Source organism: Otolemur garnettii, unplaced genomic scaffold, assembly GCF_000181295.1.
Source record: "Otolemur garnettii isolate 467f Iridium unplaced genomic scaffold, OtoGar3 scaffold00166, whole genome shotgun sequence".
Taxonomy (NCBI): Eukaryota; Metazoa; Chordata; class Mammalia; order Primates; family Galagidae; genus Otolemur; species Otolemur garnettii.
The window spans coordinates 2,392,645-2,407,078 of NW_003852561.1; the positions used below are offsets into that span (position 1 = coordinate 2,392,645).

Here is a 14,434-nt window from a genome sequence, read left to right on the forward strand (position 1 = left end):
TCAGATGTTGACCTGTATGCTGAGTGTATCTAATCTACAACATCCTGCCTAAAATGTCTCAGTACAGGGTGTGAGAAGGTGCTGTGGTGATTCAGATGAGAAGCCCCTTTGCGGGAGTGGGGTGTGCCCAATTCAAGCTTCCCAGAGAAGGATGTCTGCAGACCTCAGGACAAGTAGACTTCATGTTAGCAAGGAGGTAGGGGCAGGCCACAGGACTGCTGGTACAAAGGCCGGAGATGGCAAGTGTGGCTGTGCTCCCAGCCAGTAAGTTATATTGACAGTTGATGTGACAGAAGAGCTGCCGAGGCAGATCCTAAAGCGTTCCCTGTGCTATGGATGTCACAGCTTAGATGTCATCTGGTCACCGACCAGTGGCAAGGCTCTGAAGGGGCTTACAGAGCTCAGTCTTGTGGTTAAATCTGAGTTTTAGAAAGGTCAGTCTGACTGCAGGAGTGGGAGATGGGTTGGCCAGGCGCTCATCTAGTCTGGGTGAGAAGTGACAATGACGTGAAGGAGTGAAGAGAGATGAAGCGGGGGTGATTCACAGGATTTAATATTGGGAAGTGGAGGAAAAGAAGACTTTCAGGTTTCTGGCATGAGTGAATGAAGTACAGTCAGGCATAAATACAAAGAGAAATGGCAACCGCAGGTTTTAAGGGAAAAGGTAGCAGAGTGGGTTAGAAATGGCCTTTGAGCATGCAGGGTAATTATCTATCAACTCTACATATCTATTTAGTTTACATAAAGGCTTTGAGTTAAGCAGTCTTATCCCAGTCTTTGAGATGCTCGAGGCACTATAACGAGGAGTCAGTGGCTGAGACAGCATTGCTGCTCACCACCTACTATTCCCAGGTTCAGAGCACATTAAATTTGAGTTTCCAAATGAAAAAGTACAGAAAGAAGGTGACTGTATAGATTTTGGGCTCACAAAGTAATTTTTGTTAGTGAGAGTCTGGACTATACTTTTGTGAAGCAAATCTTGACTCTTTGGTTGAACACTTTGAATTTAAAAAAAAAAAATCTTGCTCTTATTCCTGCCTTGTTTAGGGCAAGCCTTTACTGGATTTCTACCGCTGTGAACTTTCTTTTTATCTAGTACTTTGCCTTGCTCTATATGGGTGCTTTCATTCCGACTGCATTCCAGTCAGTATACGCCTGGATATACTCACTTGTGAAACTTGAATTTTAAGTATATAAGATTATAGCCATTGGGTGGCTTTTTTTTTTTTTTTTAAAGAGCAGTACGAGAAACAGATCTCTGATTCTGAATGGAAAGACAATGCAGTTTTTTTAAACCCTTTCCTGTATGCCTCTATAAAAGCAAACAGCGGTAGGTCTCTGCTGAATGCTAACTCCAGTTTGTCCAGATCAGTCAGGTTCCGCGTTTGGCTGTAAGGAATTAGGAGCTGTTTGTTTCTTCTCGGTGACTCAGTCACTCTTTCACTTGCTGTTCTCTTCTCTTCTTGCCTCTGATAGGTGGTGTTGTATGTTCACAGAAAACAGCCCAGGGACAGCTGCTGGAGGCCACTCACCAGACGTCATGAAGGCTGCCAGTGTGGAAGAATTCTGACATGCCAGCATCTTCAGTCTACATTGTGTTCCTTTCTATTGCAATCTCAGGAAAATGGTATTAAGAGAACATATTTGGTGAAATAAGAAGGTCGTTTTCCACTTTTAGTGACCAACATGTAATAAGATGGACATCGTGTTCTACAAAATACCAAGTTCTATGGTCTCGAAGAAGCAAGCACCTATTTAAAACTGATCGTAAATAAAACCAGAACTGAGTGGATATGAGAATGTTTGTTAGTGGCAGAAGAGTCAAAAAATGGCAATTTATTCATCTGTGTGCCACTTGTTTTATACTAAGCCTCATGTTTTTTTGGGAACCGATTGATAATCACATTGTCAGCCACGTGAAGTCCTACTCTTACAGATACCTCATAAACAGCTACAACTTTGTGAATGATACCTTGTCTCTTAAGAACAGCTCAGCTGGGGCCCGCTACCCATACTTGATTAACCACGAGGAGAAGTGCCAAGCACAGGACATCCTCCTTTTACTGTTTGTAAAGACCTCTCCTGAGAACCATGCTCGACGTTCTGCAATCAGAGGAACATGGGGCAATGAGAAGTATGTCCGATCGCAACTCCATGCCAACATCAAAACACTCTTTGCCTTAGGAACTCCTAATCCGCGGCAGGGACAAGCACTGCAAAGAAAATTGGTTCTGGAAGATCATAAGTACCATGATATAATACAGCAAGACTTTGTGGATTCTTTCTACAATCTTACTCTTAAATTACTTATGCAGTTCAATTGGGCGAATACCTTTTGTCCACATGCCAAATTCCTTATGACTGCTGATGATGACATATTTATTCACATGCCAAATCTTATTGAATACCTCCAAAGTTTAGCACAGATTGGCGTTCAAGACTTTTGGATCGGTCGTGTTCATCGTGGCGCCCCTCCCATTAGAGATAAAAACAGCAAGTACTACGTCTCCTATGACATGTACCAGTGGCCAGCTTACCCTGACTACACTGCTGGGGCTGCCTACGTCATCTCTGGTGATGTAGCTGCCAAAATGTATGTGGCCTCACAGACACTTAATTCCAGCCTTTATATAGACGATGTGTTCATGGGCCTCTGTGCCAATAAAATGGGGATAGTACCACAATACCACGGGTTTTTCTCTGGGGAAGGTAAAACTCCTTATCATCCCTGTATCTATGAGAAAATGATGACATCTCATGGACATGTACAAGATCTCTACTCCCTTTGGAAGAATGCCATAGATCCAAAAGTAAAAAACATTTCACAAGGTTTTTTTGGTCGGATATACTGCAGGTTAATTAAGATAGTTCTCCTTTGCAAACTTGTCTATGTGGACACATATCCTTGTTGGGCCGCGTTTGTCTAACAGTACTTGAATGTTGTATGTTTTCCCTGTCACTGAGCCAAACCTGCATGGAAAACTTTCAGATGTTTGTCTACCTTACATAAAATGAATATGAAAGTCAAAAGAAATATTTTGAAAGCCCAGCCTATCTGAATGTTTCTTTGATTCTAGAAGCTCTTATATAACTTATCTACTCCGTTGCCTAAATTCATGTCAAGGAATTCATATTCAGAAAAGTGTACATTATCAATGAAAACAAAACTGAAGGGAAATTCAAGTTATCATTTCACAGCTCGTGTATTTGAGGTGGTGAGAGGTTAAGAAGCCTCACTGTTAGATAACTGCTTTTGGAAAGTACCATTTTCAAAGAAATAAATATATTGTTAGACCAGGTATACGAGTTAATTTTTGTTAAGGAGCATTTGGTGGAGGTGGTAGGAAGAGGGAAAGGTGAGCGTAAGAGAGAGTATGTGAATCTGGTGAAAGTCTCTTACGGGGAGATACAGGAAAATGTACAACATTCATTATAAATCCGCCAAATCACGTTTTGTAAATCCATGTATCTATTTTTACCTTCATGGTGTTGGAGTCATTTAAAATACATTTTTTTTTTCAAAGTTGAATATGGACCTTGAGAAAGGTTATTAGCTCTGTTCTAACTGGTACTTTATCATACATATATGTATATAAATATTAGAAAATGACACAAACACATGGATAGTTTGTTGCTCATAGGGTCGTTCTTTAGGGAGAAATTGTTAATTTAAATAAGCTGATTTTAATTTAATAAATTTTTCAACTGGTTTTTAGATATTCAATATTGGTCTGAACTTAAGGCAGTTATTTGAATGTACTTTACATGCAGGAATGTAACAATGGGAACTTCAAAAGGAAATAGAGAACATTAGAAGTCTCTTTTCTCCATAATAAAGTTTTAGTGTCTACATCAGTGTACTAATTACTAAAATTAGCTTACCCCTCTCCAACAAGGTCTCTTAAACTCTATAGTACTTTGTTCCAAGTTCAGAGTTTTAAATTGGGAGTATTAAACCTCAAGGCTATAATATCAAAGACAATCTATTTTTATCAAATAACTCTCAGTAGTGATCTTTATTGTTTACCTACTGCAGACTTGAAGGCACAGTAACAGTGATGGAAAAGTTGCCAGAACGAGGTGAAAACATTTGTAAAGCTACATGTTTCTTGTAATCATAAGGATGTGGCTCAGATCTAATAAAGTTAAGTGATGCTTGATTTACAAAGCAGGATAAAATGCGGCTGTGATGCAAACTACCTCCCCTGACTACAGAAAGAATTAGGTGGTATCTATTGCTAGGAAGATAATATGAAGGCCCAAATAATGACTTCAGAAAAGTAGCTGGACTGATTGTAAAACCCTGACCGCACAGGTACCTGTTAAGGATAATAAGATATCTCATTTAATAAGATGACGTCTGAAACATCCAAACCGAGACTAAGGAAGGTTTCTCAGTATACCAACTGGATTATGATATTGACAATTTTTTTAGCAGGTAGCTTTTTGAAAATGTTTACAGAAATTTTTAGGTTTTTTTCTATTTTGAAATTTGAGGCTTGTTTACATTGCTTAGATAATTTAGTATCTTTAATGTCAGAACTACAGTATCTCATATTCTAGGCTGTAGTTACTTTTAGAGTAGGGTCAAGATTTTAGAGCATGACAGTTTAACTTTTCTAACCAATAAAAAAACTGTGAGAACAAAAGCACATTTTGACAAAACAGGCTTACGATTAATTTTTATTAGTTTATTCTTTAATAACCTTTTTGGCCTTTTGACCATACATACTCTTGTGTATCTATCGTTGGAACTGTTTAAATTTGCCATTGGTTGAAAACATCAGTGCCACTAGCTATGAAAGTGATCTTGTTTACACCAGTTCTTTTGTGAAATAGCTATTTATTTGCTGAATGAGCGCTCCTGAACTGCATTTTCTTTTCATTTTTGCTATAACAGAATGGAACAGGTTTAAATTTTGGGAAATATGAAGGTACTTCCTTTTTTTATAAGAAGGAAGTTGCTAGATGATTGCATTGTCAGACTTAAAAGAATAGTATTTGTAAATAAAAGGGTTCCAACCTTTTGAAAAAGAAGGAAAAACTTTCTGGTGCTCTAATGCAGGGCTATCTTTTCTAAAAATGTCAACAAAGGGAAAATAATCACAATGGACGGTCATTTGAGTAGAAGATGATTATACACAGTATTATTATTAATTTTTTTTTTACCTTTCAGTTGGTTTGCATCTTTTTTCCATAATTTTATACCAAGATGTTAAACATTTGTACTATTTGAATTTTGCTCTTACATGGAAAAATAATTGGTGGGTTTAAAAAAATCGATGATTTCCAATAAACAAAAATTGTCAGTAAATGTGTAAAGTCTTGCGTGAACACTGTTCATGTAATCAACTGATTGGGTTTAATGAGCTACACGGTGTTAGTCCTCAGCCTGTTGGGGCTTGCCACTCTTTCATTATATGTTTTTATTGTACCTTTTGTATATTTAGATCTGTTTTCAAATACTCACCATTGTGTTAGAATTGCCTTTAGTATTCAGTGCAGTAACATGCCATATGGGTTTATTTAGGAGCAACAGGCTATACTATATATAGCCTAGGTGTGTAATAGGCTGTACCATCCAGGCTTGTGTAAGTACTCTGTGATTTCCACACAATGACAAAATTGCCTAACAACACATTTCGTAGAATGTATTCCTGGTACTAAGCAACACATGACTATGATTTGTTCAAAAAGGAACGAAATAACCTGTAGTCCCAGTGCCTTAGGATACCATTTGAAAAGGTTATATTCTCCTTTTATCTGATCTTGTTAGCTATTACAAGATCAAGCAAAGTTTGATCAAGCAAATAAATTTAGCCCTACTCTCTTGATGTCAGGAGTGCCCATATGCCTCCTTGGAGTGTTTGGTGCTTTGGTATATTTGCATATACCATGTTCTCATCTGCTTTTCACCTGATTGCTGCTCAATTCTTGGCAGAGCATATAGCATGAGTTAGCCTCTATATTTTTTTAAATTTGGAAGCATCTGAATTATTTAGTTGTAGTAGAACTCGTCACTTGCTGCAAGGCTGCGTTTGTCTATACAACTTGAATGTTGTATAGTTGGTGTGTTTGTAGTTGGGACCAAAATGATGATTACTTGCAAGGATTAATTAACTTGACCTGTCTTTATTTGCAGGTTTTTTTTTTTTTTTTGGGGTTGGTTTGAACCCACCACCTCTGGTATATGGGGCCGGTGCCCTATTCCTTTGAGCCACAGGCACTGCCCTACTTGACCTATCTTTGAGGAGTTTAATAAGAGGAAGATTAGATGTCTCCCTGACTCAGTTTTCTTTCCTATCACTTCTGCATTCTGCAGTGAGATGATCTGTAGTCACAGCTTTCATTACAATACTCCTTTGCTCCAGACCTCAAATGCCCCTTACTGCCTCCAGCATCACATCTCAGTTCTATTTGTGGTCTCCCTGGTCCTTAAGTGCAATCTTTTGACTGAATCCAAATTTTACATAATAAATCTTTTATTAAAAGGTGTGCAGCAGGGGAGGATGAAGCTGTCTTGACTTTTTGTGCTTAATAAAAGGACAACCTGATCTTGAACCTGTGTCTTGAAGGCCACAGATTCCCCTCCCCTGACTCCTTCATTTCAATAGCTTGATCTTTCCCTCCTTCTGCTACTATTAACTGTCACAAATTTCAATCATGACTGTACCCTGCCTAAGTTGGTTTTCCTTGCCAGGAACATGGTTTCTCCTGTACCTGTTGAAATCTTAGAAATCGGACCCTACCTTCGTTCCTTCCTTCAGCATCTTCCTCCTCCTCCCCAAATCATACTTCATCCCATATATTACTAACTAGCTACTAGAGGTTCCACATGGTTTTTATTTTAATTCTGAAGGGAAGGACTGGCACATTCCTATCACATGGCACTCAAAATCATTTTTTCCCAAATATAATACGATAATGTCATTCTGGCAAGCCATTCAAATATGAAAAGAATTGAATTATTCAGAACTGTTAAGGGACACTATCTGGCATAACATTTTGCCTGTACTGGTTAAAGGTTTATAATTTGGTCATGAAAATCTGAATGCTTCCTATATGCCACGCACATTACACCCAATAACTCTAGCCCCAACAAACCTGTACTAGTTATGCAGCAAAACTCAAATCTGTGAAATCAAGAGGAAATAAGAAAGGTAGAGATTAAACTGATCAGAAGTTGGTCATCTTAAGATCTATCATAGCTGGTGGTAGAACAAAAATGATGGTTGTAGAGATTCTATCTCATGATTAATTCAGTGGCTCATTTTTACCTTAAAATTCTTTCACAAGAACGTAGAGATATTTTTTGTTTCATTAATCAAGAGCTGTAACTTTTCCCCTTTGCATTTCTCATAAGAAGTATGATTTGATGGTCAACTGTAAATTAATACAAGAATTCATCTATTAACGTAAAGGACACATTTACCTGAGTCCTTTCTGAAAGTATGTATGGGTTTTAGTAATAGTAAAAGTCCTAAAAATAAACTCTCAGTTAAAGATAACAACAGGATACATCATTGCCAAGTGATGCTTTTCAGATACCCAACTAAGCTTCCTCACACTCTGACATGCTGAATTGGGCCATTCGTTATAACTCAAGTACACATTTCAATCAGTAAGAGCTCACATATGTTTCCTTGAATACATCTTAAAGTGGATGAATACAAAGTAGTCCAAGCAATCAAATAACTGTCTTTACTCAGGTGCAAGTTCCCAAAGTTTGTTCAGTCATTCTACAGGCTATTTTTTTGGAAGCCCACTAAGAGTGAAGTGCCACCATAGACCCCAGGATTAAGGCAGCTTACCAGTCAAATTGTATGGTTATAAATAATGTGACTAGCACCAGAGTAAATAATGATGGAGATTCTTTTAAAAAAAAAAATACTTTCCCGATGTTTTTGGTCTTTACCACCTTAATTTACGTTTTCTGAACCATAGAGTATTCATATGCATGCAAATAGCAAAGATAGCACTAAATTTGTATGAACTATTTTTGGGGAGCCAAGAGCCTTTAAATGTGTTTAAGACAATAATTTATTCAATATGAAAACTGATTTGCATTTACTATTCTCTTGATAGTCCATTTTTTAAAACACTGAATCCTTAGAAAATTGGTTTAGGTGAATTTTCAGCTCTCTCATTTGTTTGCTTTTGTGAGATTCATGAGTTTTGTTCTCAGGTACATAAATGGAGCATATAGAATAAATACAGTGATTTTTATCTGGGAAAAATAGGTGCCGAGGCCGAAACCAGAAGATCTCTCCCAGCCCCTGGGGGTCTGCAGTCTTACCTGCTGGGGAAAAGGTCTCCACGGCTGGCCCGTGGCTCCAGCTCAGAGCTCTCCCTGTTGTGACTACTTTCAAGGACTTCTTCATTCTGAAGTGAAAGAAATTTTGGTAAGATTTGGTATTTGTGGGACTCCTTATCCATATTTTCCTTTCCCTCAGTTTCTGCATTTGATTTTGGGTTTGATTTTCTGCATGAGCAATAAATCCCCCTTTACCATCCTGCGCTCGCTCTCTTGGGTTTTCCCAGCCCCTCTGGGATCTGTTGTAGTTCACCCTTTAGGTTTCCTTTAAGCATGTCAAAAACTCAGTCTCAAACACAGGTATCTTGCTCCTTAATGACCAAGGGCTGTTTACATTGTACTCATCTTCTCCCCCACCGAATCATAAAAACATTCAGAGTTTGAGTCATGAGGGACAATAAGGTGATCACTGGATTCACCATCTCTCTTTCTCTCTTTTTTGGTGAGAAATAAAGGTCTAGAAAAGCGTGGCTTGCTAAGACAGGCAAATGCTGGAGGAAGAGATGAGGCAGGCCCAGGGTGGGCTTCGCAGACAGGTTGTAACAAGTCCCACCAATCCCACTGAACTGGCTCCTCATCACACATGCACTGGGAAGTGTAGAGGATGCATCTTGGGTAGGGGGGAGCCACTCCCCGCCCCTGCAGCTGTGAGAGACCTTGGGGAAGCTCAGTGAACCTCTCTGTGTCTTGATTTCCTCACCTAGAATATGGACCCCATGGCGCTACCTACCCTGTAAGTCTGTGTTAAAGATTAAATGTTTTGTGTAGTGCCCAGCAGGCAGGAAGCACTCAAACGCTGGCTAATCGGCTGTTAGTTAAATTTATGACACTTATTGCTATCAATATATTATACAAATTCACTTCATTGTTAAAACTGAATTTTCTTGAGAGTAAACTGAGTAGGAGTCTTACTCTTTTTTCGAGAATTAAATGCTTAGTGTTATTCTAAAAAAGAGCCATGCCTATTTCATTTCTGAGAAGACACTATTAGGATAGATTCATATTCCCTAACATCCACTCAGTGCCTAGAATGTGGCAATGTGCCAGGTGTTTTAAAATTAATAAAGGGGTGAAATTTTGAAGTCCATCTTCATAAGTGAAGATCTAAGTCTTTGTTGTATTTGCCTTATTTGGGTTTCTCATTGAATTACCTTTTTTAATTTCAAAGTTTTCTCTACATTTGTCACTGGGACCGTTGGAACAGTATAGTAGACTGTAGTAGTTTCAGCATGCTACACGTTCCGTAAAGGGCTAATAACCAGAAACTCAAACAAATGGGCAAGAAAACATCAAACAACCCCATTAAAAATGGGGCAAAAGACCTTAACAGAAGGTTTTTCAGTTAGATAGACTAATGGTCAATAAGCATATGACAAAAAGCTCAATATCTCTAATCCTCGATCAAAACTGCAATGAGATATCACCTAAGTCCAGCGAGAATGGCTTTTATCCAAACGTTACAAAACAATAGATGCTAGTGTGGATGTGGAGCTACGGGGAACACTTATACCAGTTCTCAACCTTCCTAATGCCGCGAGCCTTTAATACAGTTCCTGTGGGTCGCGACCCACAGGTTGAGAACCACTGACTTACACACTGTTGGTGGGACTGCAAACCAGTACAACCTCTACGGAGACACCTCAAAGAACTAAAAGTAGACCTGCCATTTAATCCGGTAATTCCACTATTAGATATTCACCCCAAGGAAGAAAGACATCGTATAAAAAAGACACTTGCATTTGAACCTTTATAGCAGCATAATTCACAATTGTAAAGATGTGGAAACAGCCCAAGTGCCCACCAATACGTAAGTGGATTGATAAAATGTGGTAGAGATACTCTATGGAGTACAACTCCGTCGTAGAAAATGGTGAACTAACATCTTTTGGAACAACCTGTAGGGAACTGAAGACCATTCTTCTAAGTAAAGAATCATAAGAAGGGAAAATCAAACACTAAATGTCTTCACTACGGAACTGATTGCTCCACACTTGAGCACACAATATGCTGGTAAAACTCAGCAGAAACGGCTCGGCGCCTGTGGCTCAACCGGCTAAGGCGCCAGCCACGTACACCTGAGGTGGCGGGTTCGAATCCCCAGCCCGGACCCGCCAAACAACAATGACGGCTGCAACCAAAAAATAGCCGGGCGTTGTGGCGGGCGGCTGTGGTCCCAGCTACTTGGGAGGCAGAGGCAGGAGACTCGCTTGAGCCCAGGAGTTGGAGGTTGCTGTGAGCGCGATGCCAGGGCACTCTACCCAGGGGGATAGCTTGAGGCTCCGTCTCAAAAAAAAAAAAAAAAAAAAACTCAGCAGAAACCAAGCAGCTGAGAGCAGGAGGGACAGGTAAGGGCACACCTAACAGGTACAGTGCATGTTATCGTGGTGATAGGAACACTAGTAACTTTGACTCAAATTGCACAAAAGCAATTCGTGTAGCCAGAACAACTGCTTGTACCCTTGTGATTTTCTTGAAACTTAAAAAAAATTAAAAGAAATGAAAGTGAATTTGATAAAAACTTGTCAACATTGTGTGTGTGTGTTGTGGTACAAAGACCTACCTCTAAAATTAAGAACCAAAGAACAATCCCTACAAAGATAATCCTTTTTATTCTCACAATGTTTTTATTGTATAGTAAAATATCTAAGATTTAGACACTTAAGACTTAGAAGCAGTATCTGTGGCTCAAAGGAGTAGGGCAGCAGCCTCGTAGGCCAGAGGTGGCGGGTTCAAACCCAGCCCTGGCCAAAAACTGCTTAAAAACAAAAAGACTTAGAAGCTCTGGCGGTGCCTTTGGCTCAGTGGGTAGGGCGCCGGCCCCATATACCTAGGGTGGCAGGTTCAAAACTGGCCTCAGCCAAATTGCAACAAAAAATAGCTGGGTGTTTTAGCGGGTGACTGTAGTCCCAGCTACTTGGGAGGCTGAGGCAAGAGAATCACCTAAGCCCAAGAGCTGGAGGGTGCTGTGAGCTGTGATGTCACAGCACTCTACTGAGGGGGACAAAGTAAGACTCTGTCTCTAAAAAAAAGACTTAGAAGCTCAATTTCTATGGAGTAATTCTTTATTTTCCACTTATTTATGACAAATTTTAGTCCCTGAGGGTCAGAGTAAATAATTGTTCCTGGATCAAAATGCAAATTTGTCACAGAGATAGATGGTAAACTGACCTCTGTTCTGAAAAAGCACTTCCATTTCATTTTTAAAAAATCTTTTGTTTGTAATTAGGTTTATTGAGGAATAAGTTACCAAAAAAATTAATCTTTTGATGCATACAGTTTATTACATTTTGATGAATTCATACAGCTGTGAAACTAATACAATGAAGATACAGACCATTTTCACCAGCCCCATATTCCCTTAGCACTCACTCCCTCTCTCCACCTCCAATTGCTAGAAACCCACCGTTCTGATTTCTGTCCATATACTTTTTTTGCTTTTCCATGATGTCATCTAAATGGATCCTGGATTAGCATGCAGCCTTCTGAACCCAGCCCCTTCACTAGACAGATGCTTCTGTCAAACATCCACCTCCCGGGCGTTGCCTCTATCCATGGTCAATTACTTTTTATTGACTATTTTTTAGACTATCGATGTACCACTATTGGTTTATCCTTCAGTCAATATTTTTAATCATGTACTGTGGAAACATCACTGAAGCTTTATAAATCAGATCACAGTTTGTTTAAGTGAGTTATTTTACATTCTCACAGAAGGGAGTATAGATTCAGAAAAGGTCCTTCTGCGTAAGTATTGCTAAGGGCTATTTAATGAGTAAACACAAAGATCTCTTGTAAATTAGAAGTGGAAGTTGAAGGCTGAGCTCTTCCCAGATTGAGGGAGAGATGGGAAGTGTCCTTGCAAGATAGGTGAGAGGGACAGCCTGCTCAGCCAGTGGTGGACAGTGTGATTAGAGCCAGCTCCTTGGCTGGCAGAAAGCAGTCAAAGTAAAGTGTTTTTATTACCTACAATGTGGATCACAGAGACAGGAATTTTAATATGTTCACTGGACCACAGAAAACTGTGGATCTTTAGTCTTTTTTTTGTAGGTAGCTTCCTATCTGGTATCGTATCCAGAAAGCAAGCTTAACAAATAAAGAGGTATCTGGGATATGAATTTTGCCAACTCAGCTCTAAAATAAAACTGCAATTTTATATTCTAAATTCATATACCAGGGGTGCCAAAAAATGTGTACACTCTTTAGGTAGTGTTATCTGTGTGTTACTTTTCATTTGTTGTAATCAGAAGTGTCTGGATGTTGATGGTGACCACTTTGAGCACCTCTTGTGACTGCAGAAGTCAAATGCGACTTGTGTTCATCTTTTGTAATTGGTATGTATCCAGTATTACGATTTTAATACAGTGTTTTCCTTCCTTAAAATTTTAATGTGTATCCATTCCACTCTGTATATTCTTTTCTTTTTAAATAGGATGCCATTCTAATAAGAATCTAATCTTTAGTTCCCTCTAACATATCTATATCCCATGAAGGACAAGAAAATATTTTTCATGAGTCACTATGTAGAAGTTAATACCAGTCCCAGGATTCAAATTGAAACCAATCTAGTTATTTTTCCCACCCTACCAAAGCTGTTTCTACACATTTTCTATATAAAGTTGAACTAATTAATGTAGCAGTTGATGTGACACTGTATCCTTTTCCAGTTTCTCATCTATAACATTACTATGCCTGAATTACTCAGTAGACTTGAAAACTGCATTGGTATCATCCATCTTTGGATCCCTAACATGTATGTAACATGGTGTCTTCATAAAGAGTCACGACTAATGGCTGGGAGCGGTGGCTCATGCCTGCAATCCCAACACTTTGGGAGGACAAGATTAGGGGAGGATCACTTTAAGGACAGGAATACAAGAACAGCCTTGGCAACACAGAGACCTCATTTCTACAAATAAAATAAAATAAAATTAGTCAGGCATGGTGGCACATACTTGTAGTCCTAGCTAACTGAGAGACTGAGGCTACAGAATCGCTGGGAGTTTCAAGTTACTTTAGCATGCTACGCATACAGTAAAGGGCTCTAGCCTGGGTGACAGAGCAAGACCCTGTCTGTTTAAAAAAAAAAAAGAGTGACCACTATTATTAACAAAACATCCTCTTATTCTAAACCTTCCCTGATTACAAAACTGAATTGTGTGTTTTCCAACTCTATTCTATTGTTTGTGGAGTGAATATAGAGTCTATTTCATAATAATCTAGTAATAGAAAAATAACAATGACTCAAGGTGTAGACATGAACTTTGTCATCTTTTACACTGAATGACGATGTTGCTCTCATTTATAGACATCGTCATGCATGAGATGCCCTCATGGGTTTGCAGAAATGCCTTGGCATGGACTGGGTTGTGTCAATCCATGTTCCTGTGGCCACATATCAGACAGCTGGTATGTGGGTCAGGGAGACTAGTCTGCTGACCCTGTTTGATGGAATACAATACAAGAAGGACCCACAGCAGCTCTGGGGACTGTTTAATATTAATAAGAGCCCCCAACAAGGTAGTCACACTGTATACCAGTGTTTTATTAAAGTTTACACAGATTAGTTGTAACAGTTAGTGGCTTTCAAAAGTTGACCCCAGCCCACAAGAAGTACATTCTAATACACACACACACACACACACACTTAATCTTATAAAAATTTATATCATAACTGATGTGATATGTTGTATTTTAAAACTGTCATCCCTTTTAATTCTGTTCTTGTATTTATTTTAAAGGACTAGTGAGTCCAGCCAAACTGAGTTTAATACCACCATTCTCACCTGTAACTCCAAAGCCTCTTAGGGGATGAAAAGAACACAAGCCTGGGTCTAAGCAGTAGCCCTCCATGGGAGTGCTTGGCTTACTTTTTATTTAAAAGTGGTTTGGGGCAAGATTTCTGCATCTTCGTTCTCTCATTTGTAAAACAGGGATCCTTGTTTCTCCATCAGAAGATTAATGTGGTGATAATATGTTAAAATGCTTGGCACAAAGAAAGACTCAACACACAGCACTGAAGATCGGCTCTTAAAAAGCCATAAAGTACCCTTCCTGACCTTCAGTAAGAGTGGGGACAGGCACCTACTCCTGTGTAATAGGGACCCATATTCTTTTTTTTTT

The 14,434-nt window shown here is 39.1% G+C and overlaps 2 protein-coding genes across 2 annotated transcripts in view; one reads left to right on the forward strand and one right to left on the reverse strand.

Moving 5' to 3' along the window:
* Positions 1-14,434, reverse strand: part of MCF2L2 (MCF.2 cell line derived transforming sequence-like 2) — a 192,205-nt gene that overhangs the window by 82,955 nt on the left and 94,816 nt on the right. The window contains exon 14 of the mRNA XM_012811572.2: positions 8,297-8,382. Within this exon, the coding sequence (XP_012667026.2) occupies positions 8,297-8,382 (86 nt within the window). The remainder of the gene's footprint in view (positions 1-8,296; positions 8,383-14,434) is intronic.
* Positions 1,616-3,225, forward strand: B3GNT5 (UDP-GlcNAc:betaGal beta-1,3-N-acetylglucosaminyltransferase 5). The gene has a single exon (XM_003800096.3). It carries the CDS (start codon positions 1,794-1,796, stop codon positions 2,925-2,927), a length of 1,134 nt encoding a protein of 377 aa, XP_003800144.1. The 5' UTR covers positions 1,616-1,793; the 3' UTR covers positions 2,928-3,225.